This window comes from Microtus ochrogaster, chromosome 7 (assembly GCF_000317375.1).
Source record: "Microtus ochrogaster isolate Prairie Vole_2 chromosome 7, MicOch1.0, whole genome shotgun sequence".
Classification (NCBI taxonomy): Eukaryota; Metazoa; Chordata; class Mammalia; order Rodentia; family Cricetidae; genus Microtus; species Microtus ochrogaster.
The window spans coordinates 53,798,976-53,814,415 of record NC_022014.1 but is presented as its reverse complement, the minus strand read 5'-3'; the positions used below and the strand labels follow the sequence as shown (position 1 = coordinate 53,814,415).

General features: G+C 46.3%; 1 protein-coding gene across 3 annotated transcripts in view; it reads right to left on the bottom strand.

Annotated features, from left to right (window-relative positions):
• The window catches only part of Sh3pxd2b (SH3 and PX domains 2B), an 85,000-nt gene that overhangs the window by 27,703 nt on the left and 41,857 nt on the right, over window positions 1-15,440 (bottom strand). For all 3 annotated transcript variants that reach the window (XM_026780326.1, XM_026780327.1, XM_005350365.2), the window contains exons 4-6: window positions 14,378-14,454; window positions 4,034-4,125; window positions 3,164-3,189 (exon numbers count right to left, since the gene is read on the bottom strand). In XM_026780326.1, the coding sequence (XP_026636127.1) occupies window positions 3,164-3,189; window positions 4,034-4,125; window positions 14,378-14,454 (195 nt within the window). The remainder of the gene's footprint in view (window positions 1-3,163; window positions 3,190-4,033; window positions 4,126-14,377; window positions 14,455-15,440) is intronic.

Below are 15,440 nucleotides of genomic sequence, written 5' to 3'. Positions count from 1 at the left end.
AAAACAGTTTATCAATTCATGGTCTAGATTATGGGTGGTACCTAACAGGGCTCAATAAATATCCAAATGGAAGAAAGAATATTTAAAGACTTAGATCTAAATGACTTCCTGTCTTAGCAAATATCAAATATCCCCCACCCCACCCCCAACAAACAGGGTTTCTCTGTGTATCCCTGGCTGTCCTGAAACTCACTATGTGGACCAGGCTAGCCTTGAACTCAGAGATCCAACTGTCTCCGCCTTTGGCGTGATGGAATCAAAGGCATGTGCCACCACTGCCCACATCTCCCCTTTTATTTTATTTTGCTTATGTACCTGTTTGCCTTGACATTCCCCGGGACCTATCACTGCCAGGCACACAGTAGGAGCTTAGTGTATACTGAGTGACAGAATCAGGTCTTCGGTTGCATGAGCAGAGCACTGCAGGGCACAGGGCTCAGGGCTGTGGCTCTGGGCTTCAGACTGCAGTTTTTTGCTGGGGTTTTCTTCAGAAGAGCAAGGAGCTTCTTTACAGCACTGCTTCCAGAGCAAGTTGTCTGCATTTTACTCAGAACACCCCACTTATCAACACTAAGGACAAGAGTCCTGGTAGTTACGTGATTAGACTGGGAACCTTAAAGGAGACTTCAGGTATCACGTTGGGACCCCTACTGGTAGAGTGTGATATTGCAACTAAGCCTGATAATAATTGGTAGCAGGAACATCTGAGACAGATAGGTTATAGAAGTTGCCAAGGATGAAATCAAGAGCCCTAGACTATATCACGTGACCAAGGAATCGACAGCAGAAGGGTGGTTTTTGTCATTAACACTGAAAGCATTCTCAAGCCACACAGTGTCTACTCTACCGGATAAACGTTTGAGTTAGGTGGTTTTTCTTTCTGATGACAAGTCTTGAATTTTTAAAACGATGAGTAATGCCAAAGTGAGGTTTTTTCCTTCCATAAGAATCTATAAATAAGCAAAAATCAAGAAGAAAAGCTCTTGCAAGCCATCAGATGACCTGCTCAACTGTGGTGAGTTGTTTTTTTTTTTTTTTTTTTTTTTTTTTTGATGAGCAGAATTTGAGGCCACATGAGTAAGTCTGCAGGAGCCAGCTGGCTGTGACCAGGCAGTGCTAGGGACAGACAAGCCTTCTCCCATCCAGAGTGTATCACTGAAAATGTAGGAGTAAGGTCTGTTTTTAATTGGAATCTCTTTAAAATTCAATCAAGAAGACTGGCTGTAAAATCAAGGCACTGTCCACTGGTCAGATAAATAAGGAACCCTTCAAGGGTTCAGAGTCCGAATGAAGAAGGTGCCACATTCAAGCTAGTGGGACTATAAATAAACCTGAGACCCATCATTGCAGGTGAGTTATGTCAACCACGGTCACCACAAATTAGAGCCTGGGCTCTCTTTTCCAGACAGGTCCCCTTTTTCAAGCCTGTTCCAACCGGACACTCCTATTTTCACTAACCAGAGCTGCCCACTCCCTCTCTCCTCTCCGGCTCCTTCTAGGGGAGGTTTTGCATACTCAAAGCCAGAAATTCTGAGACCAGCCCTGAGGCAGCTGCTCTCTGCTAAGAAAAGAAATGTGTCATTATCCCTGGCCGAGGGACATTTGCAGCTTTAGCAGGATGCCACGGTTGTGGTCAGTGCCCACTAAACGCCAAAGGAGAGCCAGATACAGTCAGTGAGCACACGGGGCTGGGACAAATCCCAGAAGTTGTGCTTCAAGGAAAAATGTACGAGGAATAGCTTCTGTCCTCGCTTTCCACCATGATCAGCCTAGAGGCCTGAAAAGCTGACCCAGGCCCTGCTCCTAGCAGAAAAGAGAGACCAAAACCCCGGAAAGGTGGACCTGCTCCCAGAGATATCTGGATTGAGTGACAGGCTTGAGCGGTAATGAAACAGCACCAGTTAGATATTACTATTAAAGTGTTTTACATCTACTACTATAGAGCCTCTGATAAATCCTATAAAACACATTATCATGTGTGTGTGTGTGCACGCATGTGTACATGCGTGTGCTTGAATGGAAACCAGGACCTTGGGCATGTTCGGCAAGTGTTCTACCACTGAGCCATACCCCAGACCTGGATGTCATGCATGAGGAAACTGAGGTAAGGTCATCAGTTTTCACTTCTGGAATCTCTGCCTGCACCTCCTCCTTTCCATGCATGGAGTCCCTCAAACTTCCTGGGTGTTCAAGGAGATCAGAGGGCAGGGCTCTGGGCTGCAGCAGCCAGGGCATGCATCACCCCCAGGTCCACCTTCTCTTTTCCATGGCCACCTCTGCTGGAAGAGTGGCAACACCCTAAGAATAGAAAGGCTGTCTGAAGAAAGCTTCCTGGGTGAGAAAGGAGCCCAGCAAGGCTTGAGTGACAGGCACCAAGTCTGTCTGCCAAGGACCGTGGACTGAAGGAAGCTGAGAGGCCAGCCAGAGCTGAGGCTGTCAAAGGCCCAGATCTGCAGCGGACTTCCTCTCCCTCCCTCAATGCTTGCTGTCCTCTCAGCATGGGATTCCCTTCTCCTTTTGGAAAGCTCACCCTCAGTCCCCATGCTTCAGGGCCTCTATCACCTCACCTCTCCCCGTATTATCTCACGGCCCCCTAGCACTGGAAAAGGCTCTGAGTGTCCACATTGCTTTGTATAAAGTGGAATGAAGGCACAGAACCCTCTGCAGCATGGTTAGGAAGACATTTGTCTTCCCATGCCACAAGGGCACTCTCATCTCATCCACTTCATAATAGTTTGTCAAGGGATAAAACAGCCTCAAATCCTTCTTCTGGGAGACGGGGCCAGGTATTAGTTAATTATCAATCATCAGCTCATTCATTCAATCGTCCACATACAAAACTACCCATCCATCCATTCTTTATCTGTCTATTCACACATGCATCCAACTACATGCCCAATTACCATTCATCTGACTATGTATCCATCCATCCATCCATCCATCCTCCATCCCTCCATCATCCATCCATCCATCCACCCATCCATCCATCCATCCTCCATCCATCCATCCATCCATCCATCCATCCATCCATCCATCCATCCATCCATCCATCTATCCATCCATCCATCCACCTACCATTCATCTGCATTGTGGTGTTCATAGTGTAGAACCCAACTAGGGTACATGGCAGGAATGAAAAGAAGAGAATGGAATATATGCTTACCTGATTTCTTCTTCCCAATATGCTCCCTGTATAGGAGATAGGAGTGAGAGAGAGCCAGTTAGTCCTTGTTATGTTCTGATCTGATCCCATTAGGATGCTGAGACTCTCTATTTCACAGCTCACAGCATCCTCAGTGTTAGGTAGAGCTGAGATTCTATTAGGACGCTGACAGTCTCCACCCCACAGCATCCTCAGTGTATGTACTGAGCTGAGATCCCATTAGGACGCTGACAGTCTCCACCTCACAGCATCCTTAGTATAGGGTATTAAGCTGAGATCCCATTAGGATGCTGACAGTTTCCACCCCACAGCATCCTCAGTATTGGGTACTAAGCTGAGATCCCATTGGGATGCTGACAGTCTCTATCTCCCAGCATCTTCTGTGATATATATTGAGCTGATTCCATTAGGACGCTAGCAGTCTCTATCCAGAGCATCCTCAGTGAGTTAACGAATCTAAGCCTACCCCAGGAACCCAGGCTTCTTCTAAGAAAGATCCTTCTTTGATTCTTCCTTTATCTGATAAGTGCTTCAGATCCTGGGACCAAGCTTTCTATGCATTTGGGAGAGTGGAGCCCCAGGAAAGAGTCTCAGTCTACTCAGCCATAGCACTCTTTCTTTGGTAAGCATGGTGGTAGTGTAGAAGAACGGGAACGCTGAGCCAGGTTCTAGTCCCTGTCAGATGGGACCATCCTTACCCATGTACCAGTGCCTATGCTGGCTGCAGGCAGTGAGCCCTCTAGGGGTCAAGACAATGAACTCTGGCTTAGTTTATACTCCACTGACTCTGGGTTCCTGTAGTTCAGAAAGGACAGCAGGAGGGGAAGAGGGAGGGAGGTATCCCCTGGGGAAGCCCACAGACCAACTTACTCTTTGGGAGGGTTCAGGTCCTCAGGTCTTGTCTCAAAAAACTGCAGCACTTCATCACACTGAGAGATGTAGGGGGGCAGCTGGATCAGGGCCTAGAGCAGAGACACGGGTGAGCCCGAGGAAGGAGAAGGCTGTCACCAGTGCTTCTCAAACCCAGGAAGGCATTAGGACTGCAGAGGGGGATTCTGCTGTGGAATATTAGTCTAAGATGTGCTACATTTGTTTAGGTCATGGTACAACGATGCAAAGATGTGTTGCATGCTTTTATGTTGCATTTGTTTAATTCTGCAAAGCTGTATTACTTTGCCTGCCTAAAACACCTGATTGGTCTACTAGAGCTAAACAGCCAATATCTATGCAGGAGAGGGATAGTCAGGGCTTCCATGCAGAGGGAATGACTAGGAAGAGAAATCTAGGCTCGAGAGAAGAACAAGGAGTGAGAAAGGAAGGAGAGGAGGATGCCAGGGCTCAGCCACACAGCCAGCTACGGAGAAAGGAAGATATATATATATATATACATATATATACATATATATGTATATATATACATATATATATATATATATTAAAGATAAAGAAAGGTAAAAAGTCCAGAAGCAAAATGTAGTTAAAGAGAACAGGATAATTTAAGTTAGCTAAAACAGGCCAAGCTAAGGCTAGCCACTCATGTATTTATTTGGGAGCTGGGTGGCAGGCCCTCAAAAAGTAAACAAACAAAACCAACTACAGGATTTCTAAAGCATAGATTGGGGCCAACCAGAGCTTTTCATTTAGCAGGCCTGTGATCAGGCATTTTAACAAGTTTCCTGGTGATGATAATGTCTCTGGCTTAGAGAACATATACATATGCACATGAATTCTCCAAGATGTATGGCGATAACACATATGTGCATATGTGCAAACACTATATGTTCATATTACACAGTCCCGGCCACACTGATATTTTAGAAAGTGATGCTTTCACTAACAGTGTGAATGCCATTCATTTCATCTTGACCTACCATCTTCTGCTGTCTGCCATCTCTACCATACCACTGGAGAACATCTGGAGTGTGTCCAACACATGTCTGAATTTCCCAAGCTGAAGCTATATATCTTGACAGTTTGGATACAGGTTGGATGGAAGTTTCCAGAATGATGGAGGCTGAGCATGTCAGTCTCCCATGGGGCAGTTCCTAGCTGCTGGCAGAATGGCTCAGGTGGGTTACAACACAGCCAGGCTACATCTCCCGGCAGGCTGCATGAGGTGAGGCAAAGGTAAAGGAGGCCAAGGGCATTTGTTCTGTCTGCTGACCTACAAACAAGTATTCAGTCAAGCATTTAACAGGCACCTTCTTTGTCCAGTGCTCATCACAGAGGTGGCACCACACTGAAAGATCACCACAGTTCAATAAACATTTAGTTAAGGCCCCTCCTCTCCTAGAGCAGGTTCTGGACCAGGAAGACGGAGGTGCAAAAGGCTCGTGGTAGAGTTGGTCCCTGCTCCTATAGCCATGGTGTGTGTGAAGGGTGTTGTGGAATAATCTTTTTTTTTATACTGTGAAGATGAGTGTTGTCAAGGTACCTTGGGGTTGGTTTAATAAAGAGCTTAATGGCCAATAGCTAGGCTGGAAAAGGTTAGGCGGGACTTCCAGACAGAGAGAGAAGGGGAGAAGCAGGAGAGAGACACCAGAAGACATGGAGAGGAAACAGTAAGTGCAAGATGGGAGAGAGGTAAAAAGCCATGAGGCAAAACATAAATTAATGTAAATGGATTAATCTAAGTTATTAGAGCTAGTGGAACAAGCCTAAGCTATAGGCTGAGCTTTCATAATTATATATAAGTCTCCATGCCATTTTTTGTGTGCTGGAGGCCCAAAGAAAAATGCGTTTACATATGATGTCCAACATGGGGGCTCAAATATCCAAACACGGTCTGAGAAAGCTACACAAAGTTCTGGACAAGGAGTCAGATGGGGTTTTCTAGTCCTGCAGTTCTCTCGGGTGGGCCAGTGCTCTGTGTACAGAGGTGCAGCTTCTGGCTGCTGCCAGTGTTCTTAACCACTGAGCCATCTCTCCAGTGAGTTTCTGACCCAAGCTCTAAGCTACTTCCACAAACTGAAAGTGGAAAGATATAACATGAGGTGGGCAATAGTGCTGGAAGCCCCCTCCGTGGTCACTGTCCACTCTCCACCCCATATGGCTTGTTGATAATTTTTTCAGACTTTATTTACTTTTATTTCATGTATGTGAATGTTTGCCTGCATGTATATCTGTCCACCAGGTGTGTGCAGTGCCCATGAAAGCCAGAAGAGGACATTGGATATCCTGTTTACTGGAGTCATAGATAGTTGTGAGTCACAGTGGAGGCACAGGGAATCAAACCCAGGTCCTATGGAAGAGGAGTCAGTGCTCTTAACCACTGAGCCATCTCTCCAGCCCCTTGTCAATCATTCTGATTTGCCATGAAGCATCTCCCACTCTGCATATGCATCTGTCACTGGGATTGACCTTTGCCAGGAAGAAGAATCACACTCTCCTGCTCTGCCTCCCTCTTTGATGCCTCTCCTTTTTCTAATTCTAGGTGGCAAGCGGTCATCCTTCTGTCCAGGACACCTGCTGCCCAGGGAGTTGTGATGGGACGCCCATTGAACTGTGCCATGCCCTGCTGTATGGCATATAGACACCTTACATCTATCTAATCTCTAACAGCAACGGGCTCCTCAGCAGAACTCTCAAAGATAAACTAATGCTTTCTTCGCCTTTAATCCCAGCACTCGGGAGGCAGAGGCAGGCGGATCTCTGTGAGTTCGAGACCAGCCTGGTCTACAGAGCTAGTTCCAGGACAGAGAAACCCTGTCTCGAAAAACCAAAAAAAAAAAAAAAACAAAAAAAAACAAAAAAAAAAACTAATGCTTTCTCTAGTGAGTGACGCTTTGCTCTGGAAGGACAATGCACTGCTATCAATCGAGCCTGTCTCCCATATTTGCTTTTGTTTTCTCTCATGAATTGGGAATACGTAAGAAGTCCTTGCTGGCACTGCACTCTGCAACTTCCCAGCTTCCAGAACCATGCACCACCTTTCTTTCTTATTAGATATCCAGTCTCAGACATTCTGTTATGGCAACGGGAAAGAGCAAGACCAGGCTGTACTCTGATGTCCTGGGGCTAGAGGTATAGCTTAGTGACAGAGCACCTGCTTAGCATCCTTTAATCCCAACACTAGGGAGGCAGAGGCAGGCAGATCTCTGAGTTTGAGGTCAGGTTGGTCTACATAGTGAGTTTCATGACAGCCAGAGATATACAGGGAGACACTGTCTCAAAAACAAAGAAAAAAGAAAAAAAAAACCCAAACCAAATAAACAAAAATCTCTGGTAACAAACTCTGAACAAAACCCAGTTCATTCTAGAAATGAGTCCTTCAAGGTGTCAGCCATTCTGTCTTAGACCAACCCCACACTCTGCAGTCATCAGCACCGCCACTGTTGGAAATGATGTTCTTCCTCAGCTGGAGAAGTGAGATGTATTCTAGAGATATTCTGACTCCGGCCCCTGCGTGAACAGAAGCCGGCGAGACTGTGTCTCAGTCTCACATCCTTCACAACGGTGCCCTGGGGCTGCGTCTCTTCTTGAGGGTTTTATAGCTGGGCTCAGCTGGTCTGCCCCAGAACGTGCTGCATCTGTCGTGGGCAGCCGCTCGTGCCAAGTGCTGCCAGACAGACAGCTGGTATTTCACTGAGCCCCACAGCAAGCTGAGTGGCTGTTTATAAGGTCACACGACAGTAGAAGCGCATCACTGCGGCAGGTTCAGGAGTCACGTTTTCACTGTGTCTTTCTATAGACGTAAGTTCTTAGATGAACTGTGGCCAAATAAACACATCTTCTTTGTGGTCAGTATCTTTTATATCTTTAAACACCCCTCCATGCCTAGAGATGGGAAACTTTTATTTTCTAAGAAGAGCACTGCCTCTTACTGTGAAGACTTTAAGCTCCTGGACTTAAAGACTTTAAGGTCCCACTGCTATGAGGGTGCAGTTAGTTATCTTCTGCATCCCCATCCCCATCCGGAAACCCTTTATCCGGGAATCCGGTCTTTCCCAATGATCCAAAGGACCGTCTGTGTCATTGTCAACCTGTCCAACCCGCAGGGGTCTGTTTCTGGGGTCTCAATTTGTTTCCAGGAGATTTTCTATCTGGTGACAACTGTGTGAGTGATGATAACTTTCCACTATGCCTGGCAGAGCACGTTGCTTGCATTTTACTACACACCTGGCAGTCAGGTTTGGGTACCAACAGTCCAACCTACCTGTTGGAGATTATCATTTTCTACTAAAATTAAGCTCAGTGTGATGGATCCCATTGCCTTAAGTCAGTTGACAATGTCCCAAACAGATGTCTAAACATTAGGAACAGCTTATGGAACTAAAAGTGCAGATCTCGTGACAGAAGGGACAGTTTATCTCCTATAAAGAGGGTAGGTCCTTTGATGCTGACCCAGGGAATCTAGGCAATCAAAATATCAAAATATTGGCTTTGTTCTTCTGATCAGTTGCAGGGCTCTGCTCGTATAACCTAAGCAGTTTCTTCCTTGTGGCTAATTCATGACGTCTGGAGCATCCCATATCTCAGGCAGCTGCGGGCAGCTGGTGTCTCTTACGCTCGAACTTCTAAAATCTCCTTTTCAGAATAATATGTCCAGAGGTTGTGGAAGCCCCAGGCATGTGTGCAGATGGAGATGGAGAGACGTGGGTGTACTAGGGAGAGAGCAGGGTGGGATGGTGTGGGTAGAGGGAGGGCAGCTTCTGCGAATGTACAGGCAGGAATTGTTCAGCAGGGCAAGGTGACCCTAAGTACCTAAAGTTCTTATCAACGGGGCCTGGACAAAGGGATGCTACCTCCAGAATGGCAATTTCAGGCTTTATAGCTTTAAAAGGGGACATGGGAGACAGGGAACTTTCCTCTGAGAGTGGAAGGCAGTAGCAAAGCACTTGTTCCTGCTTCACACCCACTCTGAAGCAGATAGTTAGCAAGGAGGGGTCTGTCCACCTTTGTTTTCTGTTACTATACCAAAGTAATTGAGGCTCAAGCCTTAATGAGATGAAGGTTTAGTTGGCTCACAATTGCGGGGCTGGCCAGAGTCCCTGGCTGTGTCACAACATGGTACAGAAATGCAGGAGGGAACAAGAGCACCAGACAGTCTTGGTTTTTACAACAGCAAGCTCTTGAGAAAACCAATTCACTTGAGACCAGCATGAGGTCCAGTTCTTACAGGCTCTGCCACCTGAACATTGCTACACTGAAGGTCAAATATCCAATATGGGAACATCTGAGGAGTCCTCTCAATCCGCACTCAGACCATAGCATTGCGACACAATCCAGGCCCGAGTCCTTCAACCTCTCCCATTTTTATTTCTTCAGATAGTAATTGGTACACAGGGTGCTGTGTCTGGGCTCTACTTGCAAGCCCTTGACACTGTTACTAAGAGTAGCCGTGAGGCTGCCTTCCCTCATCTACACAACAGGATTATGGAAGTCCGTCCACCTTGCATAGTGACTGGACGGATGGGACAAGGTCACGTCTGAGCAGGAGCAGACAGCCCCATTAGGAGCGATTTCCAGCCCTTACTAGATATCGCCTGACCAAGAGGGGCCATCTGTCCTGAACTGCCCCCTTTTGGATAAAGTTTTCAGATTTATTACAGTATAATTTACATGCCATAAACTTACTTGCTGCAAATGCCCAGTTCAGTATTTAGGAAATTACAGAGTTCTAGCCTCATCCCCACAAAACATTGAATTTGCGGCCCTTCTTCCCGCCCACGGTCCCCGGGTCTAGGAAAGAGCTCATCTGCTTTCTGTGCTCATAAACCCACCCTGCCTGCGCGTTTCATCCGGTCACTCACTTTTGACATCTGGTTTCTTTCACTTAGCATCATATGTCTGTGATTCATCTAGGTCGTAGAATCTGCCCAAATTTAATTGCTTGATCTCATCAAGTTGTAGACTGTCCCTTCCATTTGGCTATTATGACTTAATGTTGCTAGGAGTGTCTGCATCCAAGAGTCCATGAGGACGTAAGCTTTCTCTTATGGGTAGACCCAGGGCTGACTGTGTGTTTCGTGGGGTGTGTTGAAACAGATTCCTGTTATGTACCCAGACTGGCCTGGAATTCTGTGGTCTTTCTCTGTCTCAGTCTTGCAGAAATTGCCCCATTATTTCCCAAGGTGGTTTCTCATCTTATGTCCCACTGGGATAAGGGCTCTAGCTTTTTCAGATCCTTGATAATGTTCGGCACAACTGCCCCATGATTGGTAACAATTTATGGTCTCTGTTTGTATGAGTCCACTTGTTCACAATGCTAAACATCTCTTCATGTGTTTATTATTTATTTATTTAATTATCTGTGAAAAAGGCTCTCACTTTGTAATAGAGGCTGGCCTTGAACTCTTGTAGATCACGCTAGCCTTGAAGTCACAGAGCTCCTCCTGCCTTTGCCCGCTGAGTGCTGGGATTAAAGCTGTGCACTACCACCTCCAGCTCACAGGTTTATCGAATCCCTGTCCCTTCTTGAGTGAGGGTCCTGCTGAAGTTCTTCCCTGATGTGGGATTCCCCACTGTATGCTGTGAATGCCATTGGGTAATAAAAAAAAAAAACTGCTTAAGCCTGTAATAGGGTAGTTGGGGAGTGTGGTGGGGGGAACTAAACTGAATGCTGGGAGAAAGAAGGCGGAGTCACAGAGAAGTCATGGAGTCCCAATGGAGACAGATGCTGGAACTTTACCTGGTAAGCTACAGCCAGGTGGCGATACACAGATTAATGGAGATGGGGCTGGTTTGGGATATAAGAGTTAGCCAGAATTACGCTCAAGCTATTGGCAAAACAGTATTGCAAATAATATGGTTTCTGTGTGGTTATTTTGGGGCTGAGCAGCTGGGAACTAACTAGCGGCCTCCTACAACACTTCCCCAAGGTCTTCTTATTCTGGAGCTCTAGGAGGCTTTTTCTTTTGTCGCTGTTTGTTTTTTTTTTTTTGTTGTTGTTGTTCTCCTGACACAAGGTTTCTCTGTGTAGCCCTGTCTGTCCTGGAACTCACTCTGTAACCAGGCTGACTCAAACTCAGAGATTTGCCTGCCTCTGCTTCCCAGATGCTGGAATTATCACGAGTTCTTTATATCTTCTCAGTAAGTCCCTTACAAATGTTATTCACAAATATTTTCACCCTGTCTATGACACATCTTTTAATTTTTCTAGTAGTGTTATTTACTTTGTTTCCCTGAGACAGGGTTTCTCTGTGTAGCCCTGGCTGTCCTGGAACTTACTCTGTAGACCAGGATGGCCTTGAACCCACAGAGATCCACCTGTTTCTGCCTAGTGCTGGGATTAAAGGCGTGTGCCACTATGCCTGCATCTCATTTTTTTGGCAGAGAAGTTTGTCAATAGGTTTGATGATGGCTAACTTGACCAAATTTAATTTTTAAGGACTGTTACTTTTCGTGTAAACATTTAAAAACTCATTGCTTAAACCAGAGTCATGAAGATCCCCTCCACATTTTCTTCTGTAAGTTTTATAATTTTAGCTCTTTTATTTAGGGCTGTGGTCCGTTCTGTGCATGCTTGCACACATGTTCACGTGCATGTGCATGGGTGTGTGTGTGTGTGTGTGTAGGTCAGAAGTCTACCTGGATGTCTTCCCTTATCACTGATCACCTGGTTTTTGAGATGATAGTCTACTGAATCTAGACATCACCAATTCAGCTAAACTCGACGGTCAATTGAGCCCCTGAGATTCTCTATCCTCACCAGCAAAGGGATTACAGATGTACGCGGTTACATCTGGCTTTCTACATGGGTGCTGGGGAATCCAAACTCAGGTTTCCCTGCTTCAGAAGCAAACACTTTCTCCGCCGAGCCATCTCTCAAGCTCCTGTGACCCCTTTGAGGTTGATCATTGTATAGAATATGCAATAAGGGTTCAAGTGCATTGTATTTTTGCATGTGTACGGATGCTGTGGGCTGAACAGTGTCCTCCTTTCACCCTCAAATCTGTATATTAAAGTTCTCACCTCTCAGGATCTATGTATTTAGGGACAGGTCTTTACAGAAGTAATTGAAGATTAAACAAAATCATTAGGGGGCCTTAATCCATATAAATGGCATCCTCTGGATTAGGGTACAGGTACATAAAGAGAACATGTCCTGTACAGTCACAGATAGCTAACTATAAGCCAAGGACAAGGCCTGGGGGACCCTGCTCTTTGCATTTTAGCTTTCAGAAGTGACAGAAAACCAAGTTCTGCTGTTGAAACCTCAAGTCTGTGATGATTTGTGGCCCCGACAAACTATGCAGTAGCTAGCTGTCCCATCTGTATATTAAAAACTCTCCCCTCTTCAACCTGTTTCTGCATCTCACTGAGTATCACTCAGCCTGGCATTTTGGAACATTTACTCCTGGTTCACAGCTTTGTGCCCTGATCTGCACATGGATCCTGGGATAGCACCACAGAGTCTGGGTTATTGCAGCTTTGTAGGGAGTCTAGAAAATGGCAAATGTGACTTGTTGTTCAAGGTCTTTTGCATACACACACACACACACACACACACACACACACACACACACACACAGTTGATCTTGTTAGCACCATTATGGTAGTTTGAATGGAATTAACCCTCATAATCTCATAGGGAGTGGCACTATTAGGAGATGTGGCTTTGTTGGAGAGGATATGGCCTTGTTGGAGGAAGTGTGTCACTGTGGGAGTGGGCTTTGAGGTTTCCTATGCTCAGATATTGCCCAGTGTCTCAGTCAACTTCCTGAGATGCCTGCAAGGTATAGGAGTCTCAGCTACCTCTCCAGCTCCCTGTCTGCCTGCATGCTGCCATGCTCCCGGCCATGATGACAATGGACTGAGCCTCCGAAACTGTAAGAGAACCACCACAATTAAATGTTTTCCTTTATAAGAGTTGCCATGGTCATGGTGTCTCTTCACACCAGTAGATACCCCAACTAAGACAACCACTAGGAAGCATGCTGGATTTCTATAGGATTCAGTCCATATAGAAAGAATTTTTAGAAGAATGGCTGCTTTCAAAACTCCTACTCCTCCAACTTAAGAGTACAGCATGCCTTTCCATTTAGCTAGAAGTGTTTCTGTTTGTTTGTTTGTGAGATAGGCTCTCAGTATACAAGGCTGGCTACCTAGAACTATGAGTTCAAGCTCACCTTGAACTCACGGAGAGTTCTGAATACAGGCTATCATTACCACAGCCAGCTTTACTTAGAGCTCTCTGAACTTTGCTTGGCCATGCTCTGCAGTTCAGTGCACGAATCCTGCACTTTTGGTTGAGTACACTGTTAAGAGTTTTACTTTTTATTTGAAGCTGGCGTGAGCAGAATCTCCCCCTCCGTGTAGATATGTGTGTTTGTGTGTGTGTGTGGTATATATTATGTGTACATGTGCTCGGATGGGTGCAGATGAAGGCCAGTGGTTGGTATTGGCTGCCTTTCTTGACTGCTTTCCACCTCAGTTTTTAGACATGGTCTCTCACAGAACCCAGTACTTGCTGGCTGACTGGACTGGCTGGCCAGTGAGCCCCCAGGACCTGCCTGTCTCCACTCCTACACTCAGGATGACAGGCACTTAATGCCACTCTCAGCGTTTAAAATAGGGTGCTCAGTCAAACTCAGAACTTCATGTTTGTGTCGCAAGCACTTTGCTGACTTAGTCATCGCCCCAGCCCAAGTGGAAGTGCGTTCTTAACTCCACTTTTGGCTCCAGACACAACCAGTGACTGCACTTGGCACCTGCATCCGGTGATCTGACTATGCTCACCTCACAGAGAAAGCAAAGGAAATGAAAACATGCTTCCTTCCCGACCATTCCACTCCAGTCCAGTTCAACATCACCAAAAGGCAGGCCTCCCTCTGCGCATTCAGGGAGCAAGAGGCTAGCTGCTCCATCAAGAATGGGGGTTGAGGAGGCTGGAGAGATGGCTCAGCGGTTAAGAGCATTGCCTGCTCTTCCAAAGGTCCTGAGTTCAATTCCCAGCAACCACATGGTGGCTCACAACCATCTGTAATGGGGTTTGGTGCCCTCTTTAGGCATACATGCAGATAGAATATTGTATACATAATGAATAAATATTTAAAAAAAAAAAGAATGGGGGTTGAATGCTGATTGGAACATTCATGCCCAGGGTAACACCACACAGGCGCTGAAAGTGGATTTTGGCTGATTTCAAAGTAGCGTGGGGAATTTTATGTTTTGTTCTATTTTGTTTCCCACCTTCCCATGAACACTTGGCACCCAGAAAGGAAAACAAACAGAACACCCACGAGGGAAGATGGTGCTGGCATCCCAGCTTACCTTACAGTACTCATCGATTGGTATCAGGCGTTTGACAGCCACGTCCCGGATGTGGCTGCGGCGGAAGAGGATTTTGCCTGCAGAAGATGAGAACACATTCAGCATAGCAGAGAGTAGTGACCTGCCCCCTGCCACCTCAAGTGGCTGTCTGGGAAGGGCCTGAGTGGTCCCAAAATTCCTGGCTGCCCTCAGTATCTCCAGGCTGCACGGGGAGATAGTTCAGGTAGCTGAGGCAAAGCTGGGTCCTCTGAACTCTGCTGCTGTAGCACAATGGCTAGAGAGAATGAGGCTCATGGGGGAGAGCGTTTTAGTTTTATGAGGATTGCATTCAGAGCCTTGTTCATGCTAAGCCCATGCATGCTCTGTGATGGAATCAGCCACACCTCCACACCAGGAGTAGGTTAAACACAGTTGACGGCACAGTCACCATACATATTTATGGGCAATTAAAGTGATATGTGCAATTAAAGTGATCAGGATGACTGGCATGGCCCTCACTTCCGGCATTTCTCATTCCTGTCAGAAAAACCCCAAAGCTTCTCTGCCAGCTATTTTGAAAAAAAAAAAAAATCCAATCTGTAGCTGTCAGGAGCAGCTCCAGGCTGTGCTGCAGAATCAGCAGCCACGCCTTCTCCTATGGATAGCCACTCCCACCCTCTCCCAGGCTCAGGTAACCACTACTCTACCTGTTCCTTCCTTGAGGTCCCCTCTCTAGCATCTGCATTTGTGTGAAATCATGTGGAAGAACCCCTGCAGGTAGGGCTCCTCCAAGCTGAGCCTGTGCAACCCAAGACCCTCAGGCTGCAGAGGCAGCTCAGAGCGGAAACTCAGTCCCCCTTCCTTCCCTTATTCATGCCTTAAGTGTCCAAGCTTGTGAGCTTGTGAGCTATTTAATGACTCTGTGCCTTTCTGATCTACCCATGCTTGCAAGAAAAGAAAAATCCAGGAGCTAATACACCAAAGGGTTTGAAGTGCTCCATCTTCTGAGTGGCAGGCACAGGTAATATTTTCTTATCCAAGCTTTTCCTGAAGCTTCTATCTTATTTATCGCTTTTGGAACCAT